This window comes from Clupea harengus, chromosome 17, assembly GCF_900700415.2.
Source record: "Clupea harengus chromosome 17, Ch_v2.0.2, whole genome shotgun sequence".
Taxonomy (NCBI): Eukaryota; Metazoa; Chordata; class Actinopteri; order Clupeiformes; family Clupeidae; genus Clupea; species Clupea harengus.
The window spans coordinates 21,735,548-21,750,855 of record NC_045168.1 but is presented as its reverse complement, the minus strand read 5'-3'; the positions used below and the strand labels follow the sequence as shown (position 1 = coordinate 21,750,855).

General features: G+C 44.8%; 1 protein-coding gene across 1 annotated transcript in view; it reads right to left on the bottom strand.

Annotated features, from left to right (window-relative positions):
• Positions 1-15,308, bottom strand: part of phldb1b (pleckstrin homology-like domain, family B, member 1b) — a 39,171-nt gene that overhangs the window by 20,072 nt on the left and 3,791 nt on the right. The window contains 2 exon segments of the mRNA XM_042710213.1: positions 9,088-10,628; positions 13,669-13,779. Of these exon segments, the coding sequence (XP_042566147.1) occupies positions 9,088-10,628; positions 13,669-13,774 (1,647 nt within the window). The 5' untranslated portion in view covers positions 13,775-13,779.

Below are 15,308 nucleotides of genomic sequence, written 5' to 3'. Positions count from 1 at the left end.
TCTGCAGACACCTGCAGCAGACACATTTTTACAATGCCAGTGCACTAATACCCATCAATGTGATCAATCACTATTAAATTCATTTATCACCAAGGAACTTAAACAACAGGGTGAGTACACAATTTTTTCAGAATTTCAGACTCTTTCTGGAGAGTGTCATCCAAAGGGAGAAGGACAAGGTAGGACGCACACACACACACACACACACACACACACACACATACACACACACACACACACACACACATACACACACACACACACACACACACACACACACACACACACTCTCTCTCTCTCTCTCTCTTTCTTTCTTTCTTTCTTTCCTTTTTCTCTAAGGAACAACCCCATGACCTAGGTCTTGCCGGCATCTTGCCAGCACCTTGCTCTAGTTCTATCTGCTAGTTCAACATTAGGGCAAATGGCTACTTGGGGATAATCAAGGATGCTTGAGAAAAAGATGCTGAGGGGAGCATTTACCATCTTCGCCTGTGTTTCACATCTCTCGTGTTTAGTCCATTTTTTATGCCTCTTTATCCTGCTGCCAAGAGCTGCATTTCAAGGGGACACACCACTTACTGTCCATCATAAACTCACGGCAGACAGAAAAGGAGTCTCCATTTTTCAGACACTAAACGACAAGCTGAGTGTGCTCCTGTGCCTGTTACACAAACAGCCGTGACGTCTGGGCCGCTTTATCTGTTTATGTGGGCAGTTTATCTGTTTTGCTGAAGCCTGTAACAATGCCGACGGCTGCCGAGTGCAAAGCCAGGCCTGACAGAGCTGTTGGTCAGAATCTCCCCACTTGCTTTTGGACACCATAAAAACCAAGTGTTCCTGGCAGTGAAGAGCCATGCCTCAGTTGAACCACTGCATTGCCCTAGCCTGCAATCTGAAATCATTATGTTCTTTTCCTTGGCTCCAGAATTTTCCACCACCGTGGAGCACAGTATGTGCACGACGATGGGTCTTCTACGCTGCAAAACCAACTCAATCGTTATACCAACGATTCCCCAGTCGAACACACTCAGTTCCTTGAGTGATCAAGGCAAAAATCATTTTACTAATTTGTCACTGAAAGGATCATTTGTTTTATGGAAGTAAACTGGCGACCAAAAGAACTTGAGATGAAAACACATATTTTACAGTGATCAACATCAATTAGCTTTCTAGGGCTGAGAAAGCCGGTAGAGTGGTGTTGACAAATTGGGGTTCAGATAACGTCCTGGGACTGTTCTTTTCAACTCATGAATAAATCTTGTAAATAAAATGTCATAACAACTACAGATGCTCATTTAGTGATGAATGACCATGACGGCTAAATTAATGATGGCAGGAGGGAACACCAGCAGCACACCTCAGTACACTGAGAGCAAAGCTCTGTGATGGCGCTGACAACCTAGCATGTGGCTAATGATGGCTAATGACCAATCCCAGCAGGTAGGCCTCATAAATATTTTTCACTCTGACACTGCAGGTTCTGACATGGCTGCCTGGCACCACAAAATAACACGGATAACACACTTCCGAACCCCCCAAAAAAGACAAAAACAGAGTCAGGTTTCTATAATTGGCAGGTGACTTCATGCGTGGTGTCTGCATCAAAGGTGTAATTAGTGTGTGAAGTCGGTACTTGAAGTGAAAAGTAACGTCTCTGGCTTCCCACTTGTTTTGATGCTGTCTCAAAAATAGCTCCATTCAGAGTGGCCTACACAGGTTGCCAGGGACAGTGTGTGCTTCAATGTGGAGCGATTTGGGCTCAGATTGGCAAACTGTTATGACAAAGAGCGCTGTATGGTACCCCAGGACAGGGTTTGGCTCGTTAGATGGCATCCATTTGTTCCCTCAGGATAGGAAAGTAAGGGGCCCTATTTTTAAGCCTTTCAAAAAAACAGATCTGGAGGAAGGACCTTATCAATCCCTAATGGTACATACCTGCCCATACCAGACACTACTTTACTGCTGTTTTATGTTGTCTCTCAAATATATCTATTAAATATATTTATATATCTTGCAATATAAACATATATTGCCTATATAAATGTATTGCATTGGTTTTTTTTCTTGACTGTACACTGTATATTGCGCTTATCAGCAGTCATTGGACACTTGGTCGAAGGCACTTAATAGCTGTATATCCATAGCATATTGTGCTATCAATAGTGTCTTTCAAATGAATAGATGTAGATGTAGTATATTGTGGCCCATACTGAAATGCACCCCCAGACTGAGCGAAAGAGAAAAGAAATAAAAGAAAGTACTACAGGAATTGAGGAGAAAGGTCATCCTGGGAGAGAATGAGAGAGCTGCCCTCTGTCCAAAGCTGTCAGGAGACAGATGAACAAACATAAGCTCCCCAAACAAACACACACACACACACACACACACACACACACACACACACACACACACACACAAACACAGTCACTCTCACACACACACACACACACACACACACACACACACAAACACAGTCACTCTCACACTACCAGGTCCCATCCATACCCCTCCACAACTACCTGCCAATTGAGGGTGTTCAATGAGTAGTGACACTCACAGCGTTAAGCTCATTCTCTCACTTCCATTTTAATAGCTTACTTAGCACTTCGTCAACCATTACTGCAACTGTGTGGAAGTCCCGTCTAGTTCACAACACTGGTATGGTGGTTTAGTATAGCTTTGGACAAAAGTCCAAATACTGTAACCATAACCATAGGTTAGGTTTTTTATTTCATATATTTTGTTATGTATGTATGTATGTATATTATTCATTCATATTTTTTTTTTGTCATGGTCCCAGTGCAGTGGTGTTCTATGGCATTGCCACTTATTAAAAAAAGGCCAAGTAACCCCCTAACCCCCCCCCCCCCCCCTCCGAACACTGCATCCCCACCCCCAACCACCACCTTCATACCCCCACACCCAGCAGATGCATTCCCCTTCAGCTAGCCAGCACTGTGGCTCTAGTATAAGGACTGGAGACTTCATTCAGCTAGTGAGCAAACACAGGCCTTGTACAAGATCAGCCGTGGCCCAAAAGGCAAACACTGCCTGCTTCAGAGGTCATGCAGTCAGCCAGTGTAAGAGCAAGTCATGCTGGTGACTCTGGTGGTGTCAGACCGCCTTGTGGTCGTGGTGGAGGTGGAGATGGAGGAGAGGAGCTAGCATGACGGAGGATAAGAGGAAGAGTGATTGGCTGCCACAGAGACATTCCTGTGCGCTAATTTTCACTGGCCTATTGTTTCCAGGCATTCCTTTCCCCTCGCACGCTCCGCACCTCCCCCTCACACACACACACACACACACACACACACACACACACACACACACACTCACACACACAACTCCCCTTGTCATTCCCTTGCTACGGGAATCTGTCTCTTTTCTCTCCCTGTTCAGAGTGACATTTTCTCTCTTCTTCTACCACTGTCTCTCTGTCTGCCTCACCTCTGTGATGAAGCCTGTTTTATCCCCTTCCCTTTAACTGTCTCTCTTTCTGCCTCACCTCTGTGATGAAGCCTGTTTTATCCCCTTCCCTTTAACTGTCTCTTTCTGCCTTACCTCTGTGATGAAGCCTGTTTGATCTATTTCCTTTAACTGCCTACTTCCTCCTTGCACAGTTCCCACCCATTTTCATTGACAACATTCCAAAACATTTAACATGGCTTTTCACAGCCTACAAGTACACAAAATTGCGTACTTTACTTCACAGGTTGGGCCTACTTCTTAAATGAACATTAAACAACCTTTTCCACTCCTTTTCCAACAGGCTAGTTAGAGTGGAAGTGGAAACTGCATCATGCTACAGAAATGTGCACAATGAAACATTATCCATGGAAGACTACAATAACATAAATGATTTAATTTCATCTACATGCGACAAATTTCATGATTTTTCCAAGACTTTCAAGGAATTTTCAAGGAATTTTCTGACTTTTCCATGCCTGACTTTTCCAGGATTTCCATGACCGTGGGAACTCTGTTGTTGACGTTAACACATGACAGTTAGTGTTTCCTTGCCTGATCATGCACTGCATCCTATGGTCCCTTCTTTTTTATGAATTATTTTCACAATCTTTACTTCAGCTTAAAAACCTACTGAAAGCAATGTTATCAGGTTGTTTCATAATATTAACCACACAAAGGTCTCTTCAAGAAGAGCCTTAGGGAAAGAGTCCAATCTCCTCACAACAGACCTCCATTCATTTTTCTCAGTGTTTCACTTCAAAGCCAGAGTTTTTTCATAGTATCATCACGATCATTACCATATCACAAGGCCCCTTGCACGACATAGAGTGGAAAACAGGATCTCATAATAAAGGATTCTAGGTTCAGAAGTTTAGGAGCCTCGATCACTACTTAGAGGCAATGCAGTATTGTCATAGGCTTCTCATTCAAACTACAGCATTGCTATTCTAGCTAAAAAAGCAGTGTAATGATCAGTGTCATACTACTTGGATTTCATCATGTTTAAAAGGCCAGGGCAATCAGCCAAGAGAACAGTTGCATTTAGAGATGTGCTAATGTTTTAAATACCCGATGCCACGTCACTAGAAACACTAGAAATCCCAGAACATCTGTGCCAAATGGGAAGCCGGAACAGCTGTGGCAGTGGGTGGGATGAGCAGGTAATTACTGTTAGCCCAAAACACGTTCATGCCACTTTTAACATCCATTTAGTGACACGAACACTCAAGCACACCCTCACCTGATAGAGTAACCTCCTAGACTGTACGTGCAGCTGAGCTGATTTAGAAGACACATTTACTCTGGGTAAGCATCAAGTCTATCTAGCATTCAGATTCTGCAAACATCTCAAAATGATCACAATAAGATACGCCTCATTGCAAAGCCCTGTATACATTCAGGAGTTCGGCTACAATATCAGGTCTGAACTCTCCACAGCCAGCTTAGACAATTGAAGCACATAGTGTTGTCTGTCTGGTTTCATTCAGCCAGCACAGTACTGATTCAGCCCTGTTACTGAGCAACTGTTTACGACTAATTCCCAGGTCAGTGTAGTTCACCTATCCCTACAGAGGCAGACAGGCTCTGGCACGGTTTCCATGGTCACTTGAACGGAGACATCCCTATAGATGTCTAGATTCAGGCTTAAACAGAGGGCTTCAGTTGGTTAAGATTAAAACATTCGGGTCAAATTAAAACTCATTTGGGTAAGATTTAAAAATTCATATTCCACGTACGTCTATGCCAAAAGCAATTTGGCAAATTGATCACATATAATGGCAGCACATCACAAAAGTCATAGCTGTTTTCGCAAAAACAGAAAACTGACAGTTTCTAAAAACCTGACCCATTGCAATCGAATACTTATACATACGATAGGGCTCTTATAATGTGAGAGGAGGTTAAACACACTGGATGAATAATGGTCAGGGTCACAGGCCGTCTTAATCATTCAATTCAGCTCAAATAAATTAAATTCAATTCACTTAAATTCATCTGGTGCCATTAATTGGCCATTACTTCAAAGCGCTTTATAGAAACCAGGGCCATAACGACTCTGCCATTAGGTCCTCTGCATGGGGTGGCCATGAGCTGATTCGTTAAATCAGATAGTGCTGGGCAGGGTAAGAACAGGTATCTGAGGACATGCAAACGCAGAGGATCTGTCTGAGTGATTTCTGGGCCTGACCGCAGCAGTCTACAAGGGGAAAGGTTGGTTTCTGATGAGCACAGCTTACCACAACCAGGACTGAAAAAAACAAGTAAACAATGAGGGCGTACTGAGAAGACCAGTGTAAGTGTGTGTGTGTATGTGTGTGTATGTGTGTGTGTGTGTGTGTGTGTGTGTGTGTGTGTGTGTGTGTGTGTGTGTGTGTGTGTGTGTGTGTGTGTGTGTGGCAAGGATGGGTGGTGTATTTGTGGTCAGTCAAAGTGCACATGAGTATACATGAACCATTTGATGACAAAGAACTGCTACCAAGCTTACCAAGTTAAGAATGGCTACAGACATCACAACAAATCAGTACAAGAATTCAAGAGTGTAGCACCAAGTGAAGTTACTGTGTGTGACTTGCAAACAGAGTTAACTGCAACTGGCCTGTAATACAGACAATACATTTAGATGATCCCCTAAAATAAGCAACATCCATAAAGGTGAGAAAGGGATTCAAACATCTTCTCCAATCTAAAACATATCCTTGTATTCAGTCAGAACTACAGTGGCCTCATGGAGCATGAGCTGATTGTAACACCAACTGCTAGATCACTGATCTTCCCTTAAAGTTTGGTCAGAGAGAGGGATTTGTCACTGACCCAGATAATCAGCTGAAGAAAAAAATCTCTTTATCACTCTCTCTCTCTCTCTTGCTGTCAACTCGTCTCCCTCCCGCCCCCTCTTTCTCTGGTTATAACCTGACCACTAACATAGATAAGATACAGAGCCACCGAATAGCCACAAATGATCAGCCTTTATCTATTATCAGCATCAGCGCTGAGAGGAGACTGAGAGGAGGGCACAGCTGAAATCAAATTAGTCCTCGTCTGCATGGGAAGTAAGCACTATGGACATAGAAAAGAGGAGAGGAGGCAAAGAGGCACACGTGAAAGCCGTCCTCCATATAGAGTAGCATGCAAAGGTTTGGGCACCCCTAGCTAAAATTTCTGTTACTGTGATCAGTGAAGTGAGTAGAAGATCAACTGATCTCCCAAGGGTATAAACCTCGTCCAAACAATCAGCAGCCATGGACTCCTCTAAAGAGCTACCTAGCATTCTGAAAATTAAAATAATTGATGGCCACGAAGCAGGAGAAGGCTATAAGAAGATGGCAAAGCATTTTAGGCAGGCATTTCCCCAGTTTGTAATAATGAAAAATGGCAGTTAACAAGAACGGTGGAGGTCAACTTGCGGTCTGGAAGACCAAGAAAACTTTCAAAGAGACCTGCTCGTACGATTACCAGACAGGCAAATCAAAACCCTTATTTGACTGCAAAAGACCTTCAGGAAGATTTAGCCGACTGGAATGGTGGTGCACTGTTCTACTACAAACGACCTTCATAGAAGAGTCATCAGAAGAAAATGATCCTCAACACACCTCAAAATCCACAATGGATTACCTCGAGAGGCGCAAGCTGAAGGTTTTGTCATAGCCCTCACAGTCCCCCGACCTAAACATCATCAAAAATCTGTGGATAGATCTCAAAAGAGCAGTGCATGCAAGACAGCCCAAGAATCTCACAGAACTAGAAGCCTTTTGCGAGGTATAAGGGGCAAAAATCCCCCAAACAAGAATTGAAAGACAAAGCATTTACAAGCTGTGAAACTTGCCAAAAGGGGTGTAACTGAGTGCTGACCATGCCCAAAATTCAACTTGATGCCTTTAGGAAATCAGGTCATCTTTAACTCGCTTTAACTCGCTTGACCAGGGGTGCCCAATCTATTGTGTGCCAATGTATACCACTTTCGGACAACGAGCATTACAGAGTTAATAACATGAAGGGACTAAACGTTGCAAATGACCTCACCTCTTCTAAAAGTTGCATGATTGGCTTGAGTTCAGCTTTTAGTTGCCTTCATATCGACTGCAGGAGCGGCGTGAGTGCATGCAGAGCATGCTGCTCCTCTAATGTAATGGAAACATGACTTCACTCCCCTGAGCCCAGAGCAGAGTTGAGGTCAGCTCCGGGAAAGACTGGCTTTCACTCGGCACACAGCGAACAGCACTCTGGTGCCAGAGAACATCCATCAGAGGAGTTTGACTAAGAGATATGCACTGAGTGTGTGTATGTCTAAGAGTTTGTGTGTGTGTGTGTGTGTGTGTATGTGTACATGCATGTGTGTGTGTGTGTGTGTGTGTGTGTGTGTGTGTGTGTGTGTGTGTGTGTGTGTGTGTGTGTGTGTGTGTGTGTGTGTGTATATGTGTGTGTGTGTGTGTGTGTGTGTGTGTGTGTGTGTGTGTGTGTGTGTGTGTGTGTGTGTGTGTTTCCAACCTTGTGCCAGGCAGAAGCAGGGTAAAAATATACAAAGTACATCAAATCCAGCACACTGATAAGTAGAATGAGTTACAGCAGAGCATGTATGTTGGAGCTGTAGAAATGCCTTCATTCCAGCTGGCCACAGACTTTGGTTTAGTAGCTTAAAATAAACACCCACTACTAGTATCCATGCTGCTCATGATGTTTTTTTTAAGAAACACCATTTAAAGCTTAGAGTCTTACTAGCTAAACTTAAATATGTCATTTATTGAAAGGAATGCTGAGAATGTCCAGGAGTAGTCACTGTCACACTGTAATTGACACACAGGAAATTACTAATTTAAATAATTGAGAAACCCCAAAAATGTCCCTTTTAAGACACTGTCCTATGCTCTAAATAGGTCCAAGCCAAAATAGAGTTGAATAAGTGGAGACCCTCAATTTCAAGTGCTAATTTGAAGGTACATATTTAGCAACAAGACTAGCATGGTGCTACAAAAACAGCAGTAAACACCAAGTTTAAGTTTTAAATCTGTTCAGTGAAAGGTAATAAGTTACAGCCTATTTGCCTTTCTGTTCATTGAGAAGCTATTTGTGAAACAGTTCAGGCACTAGGCATGGCCCAACTCCAGTGAAAGTAATGTTTACATTAGGCAAGTCACAGCCTTGCTCTCTGTCCACAAAAGGAGGCCCTTCACCTAGGTGCCCCAGGATCTGCCAGCATATTCAGCTACAAAAGAGGCTTTGAGGCATGCTTTGCTGCGATACTCCCACCCTCTTCAGCAGAAAAAGGAGCTTCACACAATGAAATCACCATTCAGCGCCTTAAGCAACAAAACAGCAGCAACTTGGGGAATGACTTTTACAGCAGTTCTTTGCGACCCTATGACCTGATCCTTCCCTAAGATCTTGAAAATACCACGAGCTTGAAAGCAGGAAAACCTGGTGCTAATAAGGCCAGGGTTAAGGGGTCACCTCACAATAAAAACAGGAGCAAACCAAATGTACCTTCACTCAAATCACATCAAGTTACATAGGATGCACATGCCTTCAATGTGACGAAATATAAGTGATTCTACTGTAAAATGGCTTAGTGTGCATTGTAGTTAGGTTAAGGGTAAGGGGACACATGCTTGTGGCTGAACTCACCAGTCTCTCCATCTCCTGCTCCCGGAGACGTTCTGTATGTTGCCGCCGGTGGTACTCGAGCAACTCGTCCTCATTGTCGCTGATCTCCGTGATGCTGTTCTTGCGTTGCCTCATACCCGGGTGCATCAACCGGGGGTCGTGTAGCTCGCCCGACATTTTCCGTTGGCTCCTGGGGCTGGCCAGAGGAGAGGAGCCTGGCAGTGAGCCCAGGCTGAAGGCTGGTGACAGGGGGTTGGGAAAGCTGGCTTTCCTGCCCCGGCTGCCCTCGCCTCCGATCAGACCCGAGGTGGGAGAGGGGCTCCGTGCCCGGACCAGCCGTGGGCTGAACTGCTCCTCGGGAGAGAAGGCCGCTGCCTTGCGCCCCAGTCGGGGACTTTCGGGGACAAGCTTGCCCAAGGGGCCCTCTGGGGTCCTCAGAGTCGAGAGGCTGGGTACCCCTCGGCGGGAGAGAGAGGGGGACAAGGGTGGGAGGTCTCGCATGCTATTGAGGCTACTGATGCTCCCGCAGTCCATCTCCAGGTTTCTTCGGGCCAGCCGAGGGCTCTTTGGGGGCTGCAGCGTGGCTGAATGCCCCTGCTGCTGGATCTGAGCGCTGCCCCCCTGGATGATGTGGATGATCGGGTCCAGGGGAGGCTGGAAGGAGCGTGAGGAAGGGAGCGGAAGGGAGGACATGGAGGTGGGGGAGTGGTCCACCTGGGGCTGCTCACGGAACAGACAAGCTGGGCGCTCCTGAGCCCGTTTTATGCGAGGGCTGGAGGGGGAGGAGGAGAGGGACCCAGTGGAGAGTTTGGGAGAGGATCTGTGACTGCTGGGCGACCCTATCTGCCTGATGGACTGGGGGTCACTGGGAGGGGAGATGGAAACGGTTGGAAACATGTGGACATGTCTCTGGATTTCTGGATCTCTCCCCCCGGCTGTTGCTGAGCTGTCCTGATTTACGTTGCGGCGGGCAGGTTTAGGGCTGGGGGGTGTCTCCAGCAAGGCCTTCCTCTGGAAGCGGGGGCTCTCCAGAAGCTTCTGCACCCCAGTGGTGGAGCAGCTGAAGACGGACAGGGCAGTGAAAGGCTGAGGTACGGGGGGCTGGCTTGTGAAGTTGTAACTGGAGGACCTGAGAGGCACCGGGGGAAGAGAAGAACCCTGGTCCTGACTACCACCTCCACCACCGCCATGCAAGGGGCTGTTGAAACTGCCGCTGCTGGCCGGTGAGGGGGAGGAGAGCGGGGAGAATGGGGGTGAGGTATTGTCATAGCTGGAGCCCACAGACATGGCTCCAGGGCTGGTAGGGGGAGAGAGGTAACATCCTCCTCCGTTCACCACCGGGGACAGCTGAGACTGGGAGGCCGGCTGGCCGTAAGGCTCTTTGGGCTGAGCAGAGGAGGAAGGCTGGGGGTCTTCCATGGCTAAGGAGTCCATAATGTCCTGTAGGTCTCTTTCGATGGAGCTGACAATGGCACTGTGCTCGGGGTGCACTTTCGTTCGGGGGGATGAGTGCAAGTCCGGCTGACCTGGCGGATGGTTCCCATTGACTAGGCCCCGGGGGTCTGCAGGGAAGATAATCAATGTTCAGACAGTCAATACCCCCAAACTATTAAATGATGAAAAACTCAAATGAAATACCAACACCATTTTCCTTACACTGGCTGTGAATAGAATTAAATATGAACGCTCTGAAAAGCACTTAAGAGAATGAGGAATCATCAAGATTGGCAGACCTACCTCGCTCTCTTAAAGAGCCTGATTATATTTATGATTTCACACAAGCTTTCACTGCAGTTACCTGCATCAGCTACTACACACTTACAGAGGTGGCCACCAAGGTATGTGCATTATGATTAAAAGCACCATAGTGTTTCCAAGTGCAGAAATATGATGGGTTAACCTGTGAACATTCAGGGCTGTGCACTGTGACGAAAACAAGAAAAATAAGATGAGGGGGGGACTCCCATACGTAGTCTATTCATTTGCCTGTATTGGAGGTATGGAAAACCAAGCCAATTGAGTTAGAGAGGCTGAATAATTGATGAAATGCATGGGTCAGAATATTGTGATGGCAAGGACATGGCAAAAGCCTAACCAGTATCAGTAGTATAATGGGAGAAATGGGGAATATGAATAGGTATCTTAGGAATATGAATGAAGGGTCTGTCATTGCCTCGCTTGCTTGGCAGATTCTACAGTGGTTGCACAGTGCACCCAGATCCACCCCCTCCCCATTCTGGTTCTCACGAAAGTCCTCACAAATAATGCATAAACACCGTGTGCTCTTGAGACAGTTGCACGGCCTTTACGATCATTTGGCGAACAGCATGATCCGTCAAACCTACACACAACATTTTCGCGCCGAGGTCATCTAGCCTGTGTGTTTGAATTGCATTCGTGTGTTTGTCAAATAGAAATCAGTCTCGCATGACTGGATACTTAAGTATAATCAAACAGCAATTATCATCGAGATAATTTCCTTTCATTTCCGTTTTATCAGTTGCGAAACGGAAAATGTATCACGAATTCGCTTGTCAGATGTGGTGCTGTCAGTCTTACCGGCGCAAACCGCATGTTATCAGCCAATCGTTCACACGAATGGGCTTGAAAATGCAAGGCTTCGGTTGCATATGCCTCTGTGTCGTTTCATACAACTGACTTAGAAAATAAGCGTCAATAATAATCGATACTTACATTTAAGGATAAGCTTACGCCTATGCCATTTTGGGTAGATTATAAGCGTGCTCGACGAAGAAGGGGCGTTTGTTTCAATCTGTTGAAGACGGCTACCCGGTACATGGGCCGCCCGCGGCAAGAAAAAGCAATGCCGACGATTTTCCAGCTGGGCTTCGTGTGGTAGACACTGCTGGCCCAGCGTTCATTCCCCCTCCCTCCTCTGTCCACGGTGCTGATGTTACGGAGTGAGAGTTTAACGGGGGCGGGAACAATTCCTGCATTCCACTTTTTTTATTCTTAAAGAGGCACGGGACATTTTCTTACAATGACGTAAATGTTACCAAGACTGGCAAACGCAATAACGGAGGGCAAGGTGGCGACAAAAGAGAGCGGTGGTGATGACTGAGGGTCACACATGGGTTTCACAGCAAAAAAATATACGCTGACGCATCACTGCAAATAGCTGCTGTGGTCACCAAAGGAAAAATAACCAGGAAACATGCAATTGATAGATGGTAATGAAATATACTGTATAATTTAAAGATTAGTATATACAGTATATATAATCATGAAACTGCACCAGGACTATATGCTGTGACTACAAACAGTTGTCAATGGAAAAGCACAAGAGGTATGACATGCAACTGAGCGTTTACATAATGTGCACAGCGTACCTTTATGTGTGTTTGCAGTGTGTGTGTGTGTGTGTTTCGGGGGTTTCAAAGGTAAAAATAGCGATGGTAAGAGATATCCTTCCTTTAAATAGACTCTGCATGGCCAACAAAGCTGTCTGGACCAGACTGTATGTGACAGGAAGTTCCATTAGCAGTTCCTGCATGGAGTGTCTGCCCTTCTGCAAGCCCTAGGCTCTTCTTCGCTAAACAAAAAGCATTGGTTTCAACTCTGGGCTCATAAGTTACAATATGACTTGGAGTAAAGGTGCAGACAGCCCTGATTCTTGGTCAGGTATGCATGCTAAATTAAAACATTCTGTAAGCAGTAGCATCAAAACCTTTTTGCTGACTTTTCACTGGCATCACTGCACCTGTAGCTGCAGATGTAAAGTTAAGGTAAGCAGTGAGGTCCATGTGTTCCTGCTTTGCTTACTTGCTAAATACAGAATGTTATTCATCACAACCGCTATATAAACTAAATATTAAAATTAGATATTAAAAACAAAAAAGATTACATTAACATTAAGAACAATAGGGAAAAGGTTATGTTATATTGTAATTGGTATTTTATCTTTCTGCTGTCCAAGCTTTCTGGTTATACCAAACAGAGCATGAACTACTTTGCCTGGAGACAAGCCTGGATGGGCATCCTGTGATACCTGCGCGGTGTGGATCTCCAGGCAGCCCTGAGCAGTGTTGTGTTGCATATACATTCTTGTGGGTGCAAATGGAAAGAGTCCTGCTCACCGCTGAACTCGATAACCTCCGCGCCTTAAGCACAGGCTACGCCTTTCAGCCATATGTTTTCACAAAAGAGACTCGGCCGCTCAAACAGAATTGAAAAGAAAGGGGGAAATGAAGGAGAAAAGAAAGTCCTCCCCGTTGAAAAGGGTCCCGTAAACAGACTGATGTGTTTGGCCAGGAACAAACAAAAGACTGACCAAAAATAGCACAAAAGTCATGTGCATTTATGTCTGTAACTCATAAAAGGTCAAACGCACATACGCTTTAAAGCATCATACCGTAAGGAGTACATTCTGTTGTAACCCCTTTGTAATCACCAACATTTTGATTAGTGGCTGCACTTGAATTACTTATATTTGTAACGGATTACAATTACATTTATTTTGTAATTTAATTACGTAACTCCGTCACACATAGCTAGTTACTCCCCAACTCCGGATGTCAGCATTTCTGTGGCAGTCTGAGATGTTGTTCAGTGCACTGTGTGCGTAGCCCTATCCGGTGTTACCTGAGTGGAGGGGGGATAGGCTTCCCTCTGGCAGCCTGCTCTTCATTCCGACGGCCTCCTCTGGGTGGTTGAAGCGGAAGACTGAGGACTGGCCCAAACACAGCATGCAGCCTGTGGAGTAGAGATTCATGTTATCTCTGCCCAAATGTACATGTAGTTTACGTAGAAGTGCCTTTTGGTGTTTTATATGAAACACTGTAAGATTGAACTCACTGACTCGCTTTGATTTATTGCCTTTAAGCATCTTTGAGAACTGTGAAAAGCACTATATAAATGTGATATTATTTGTATTATTATTATTAATCTCAACAGATAAGCATACATTAGCAGAGATAAGGTGGCTGACTGGTGGATAAGGAAAGACCTGAAACAAGGAGACTTGTGTGGTGGTCCCTTGTGTTCCCACAAAAAAACAGGTTCAGAACTAGTGTTATTTAGCTCAACCCTAAACATGGCAGATAGGCACAGTATTTCTTGTACGTCGCTTTGGACAAAAGCGTCTGCTAAATGACTAAATGTAAATGTCAATTTCATGATCCAATTTATCCTTAGATATCACCCCATTAAAGATAATAAGGCAACTTAAATTTTCATTTAAAATAATACACATAATACATGGACAGGTTTGATAAGTAATTACACTCTGGAAATAGGATGCAAGTGGCCATGAGTGCCAAGTCAAGATGCCATATATAAACAGGAAACCCACTCTAAAGGGAGTCTTGATGGACCCGAGGGCCGGCTAGATAGAGACTTCATGGAAACGTTTCAATCACAGCAGATGTGCCTTAGACAAAGGATGCCAGATGCTCTTTTGTTCCACGCAGACATACACTTGATTACTCGGCAGGGCAGGCGCTGACAGGATGTGAGGTAAGCAGAACACAGAGAGCTCAACAGGACTCTATCGCCATAGTAACCATCACAAGCAAACAGTTGAGGCCATCGCTGATAGTCAGTGCACTCCTCATTCAACACACTCTTTTCCGCTTAGCAAACACCTGGGTTTATGCAGCTTCATTTGACAGCAGTTTTTCAACATTTCCACTCCTTACACATTTACCTATTGTGAGGTGGGGTTTTAACAAGGAAATCCCCTTGAGAATACATCCAAAGAAGCCATTGTACAAAACGAGCTTCAATCACACTTGGTTGTTTTTGTTTTGTCCTTCTAACACACAGAGCAAAAGCTGTGTCATCTAGGCTCATGTGAATGCAAACTGCTGATTTGACAGGTCCTAGACTGTCATTTCTGCACATTCCAAAGCAGAAGGAACTGAGAGCGTGTGGTTGCCTGTGTTGTTCTGAACTGACACTATTTGTGGAAGATTTTCAATCACGCCTGACACTCGACACACCCATTAAAATAACATGCCCAGAGGCAATGGTGAAAGTTTCATGGGTTGTTTATTTACTTATTATTATTTACTGGTTTGAATATAACTGACTTTCAATCAATTTTTGTCCTGTGATAGCTAAAGTCTACATAGAATAGGGTTTGGATGGCACCTTGCAATGTGTAGCCCCTTGTCCTTGTTCACTCAACCAGAACAATCAGACTGATTGAAAACATGTCCTTGACAGTGATGGTATACATTTTCATCAAAGTGAACGTTACCATTAAGGACAATTTAGCATAT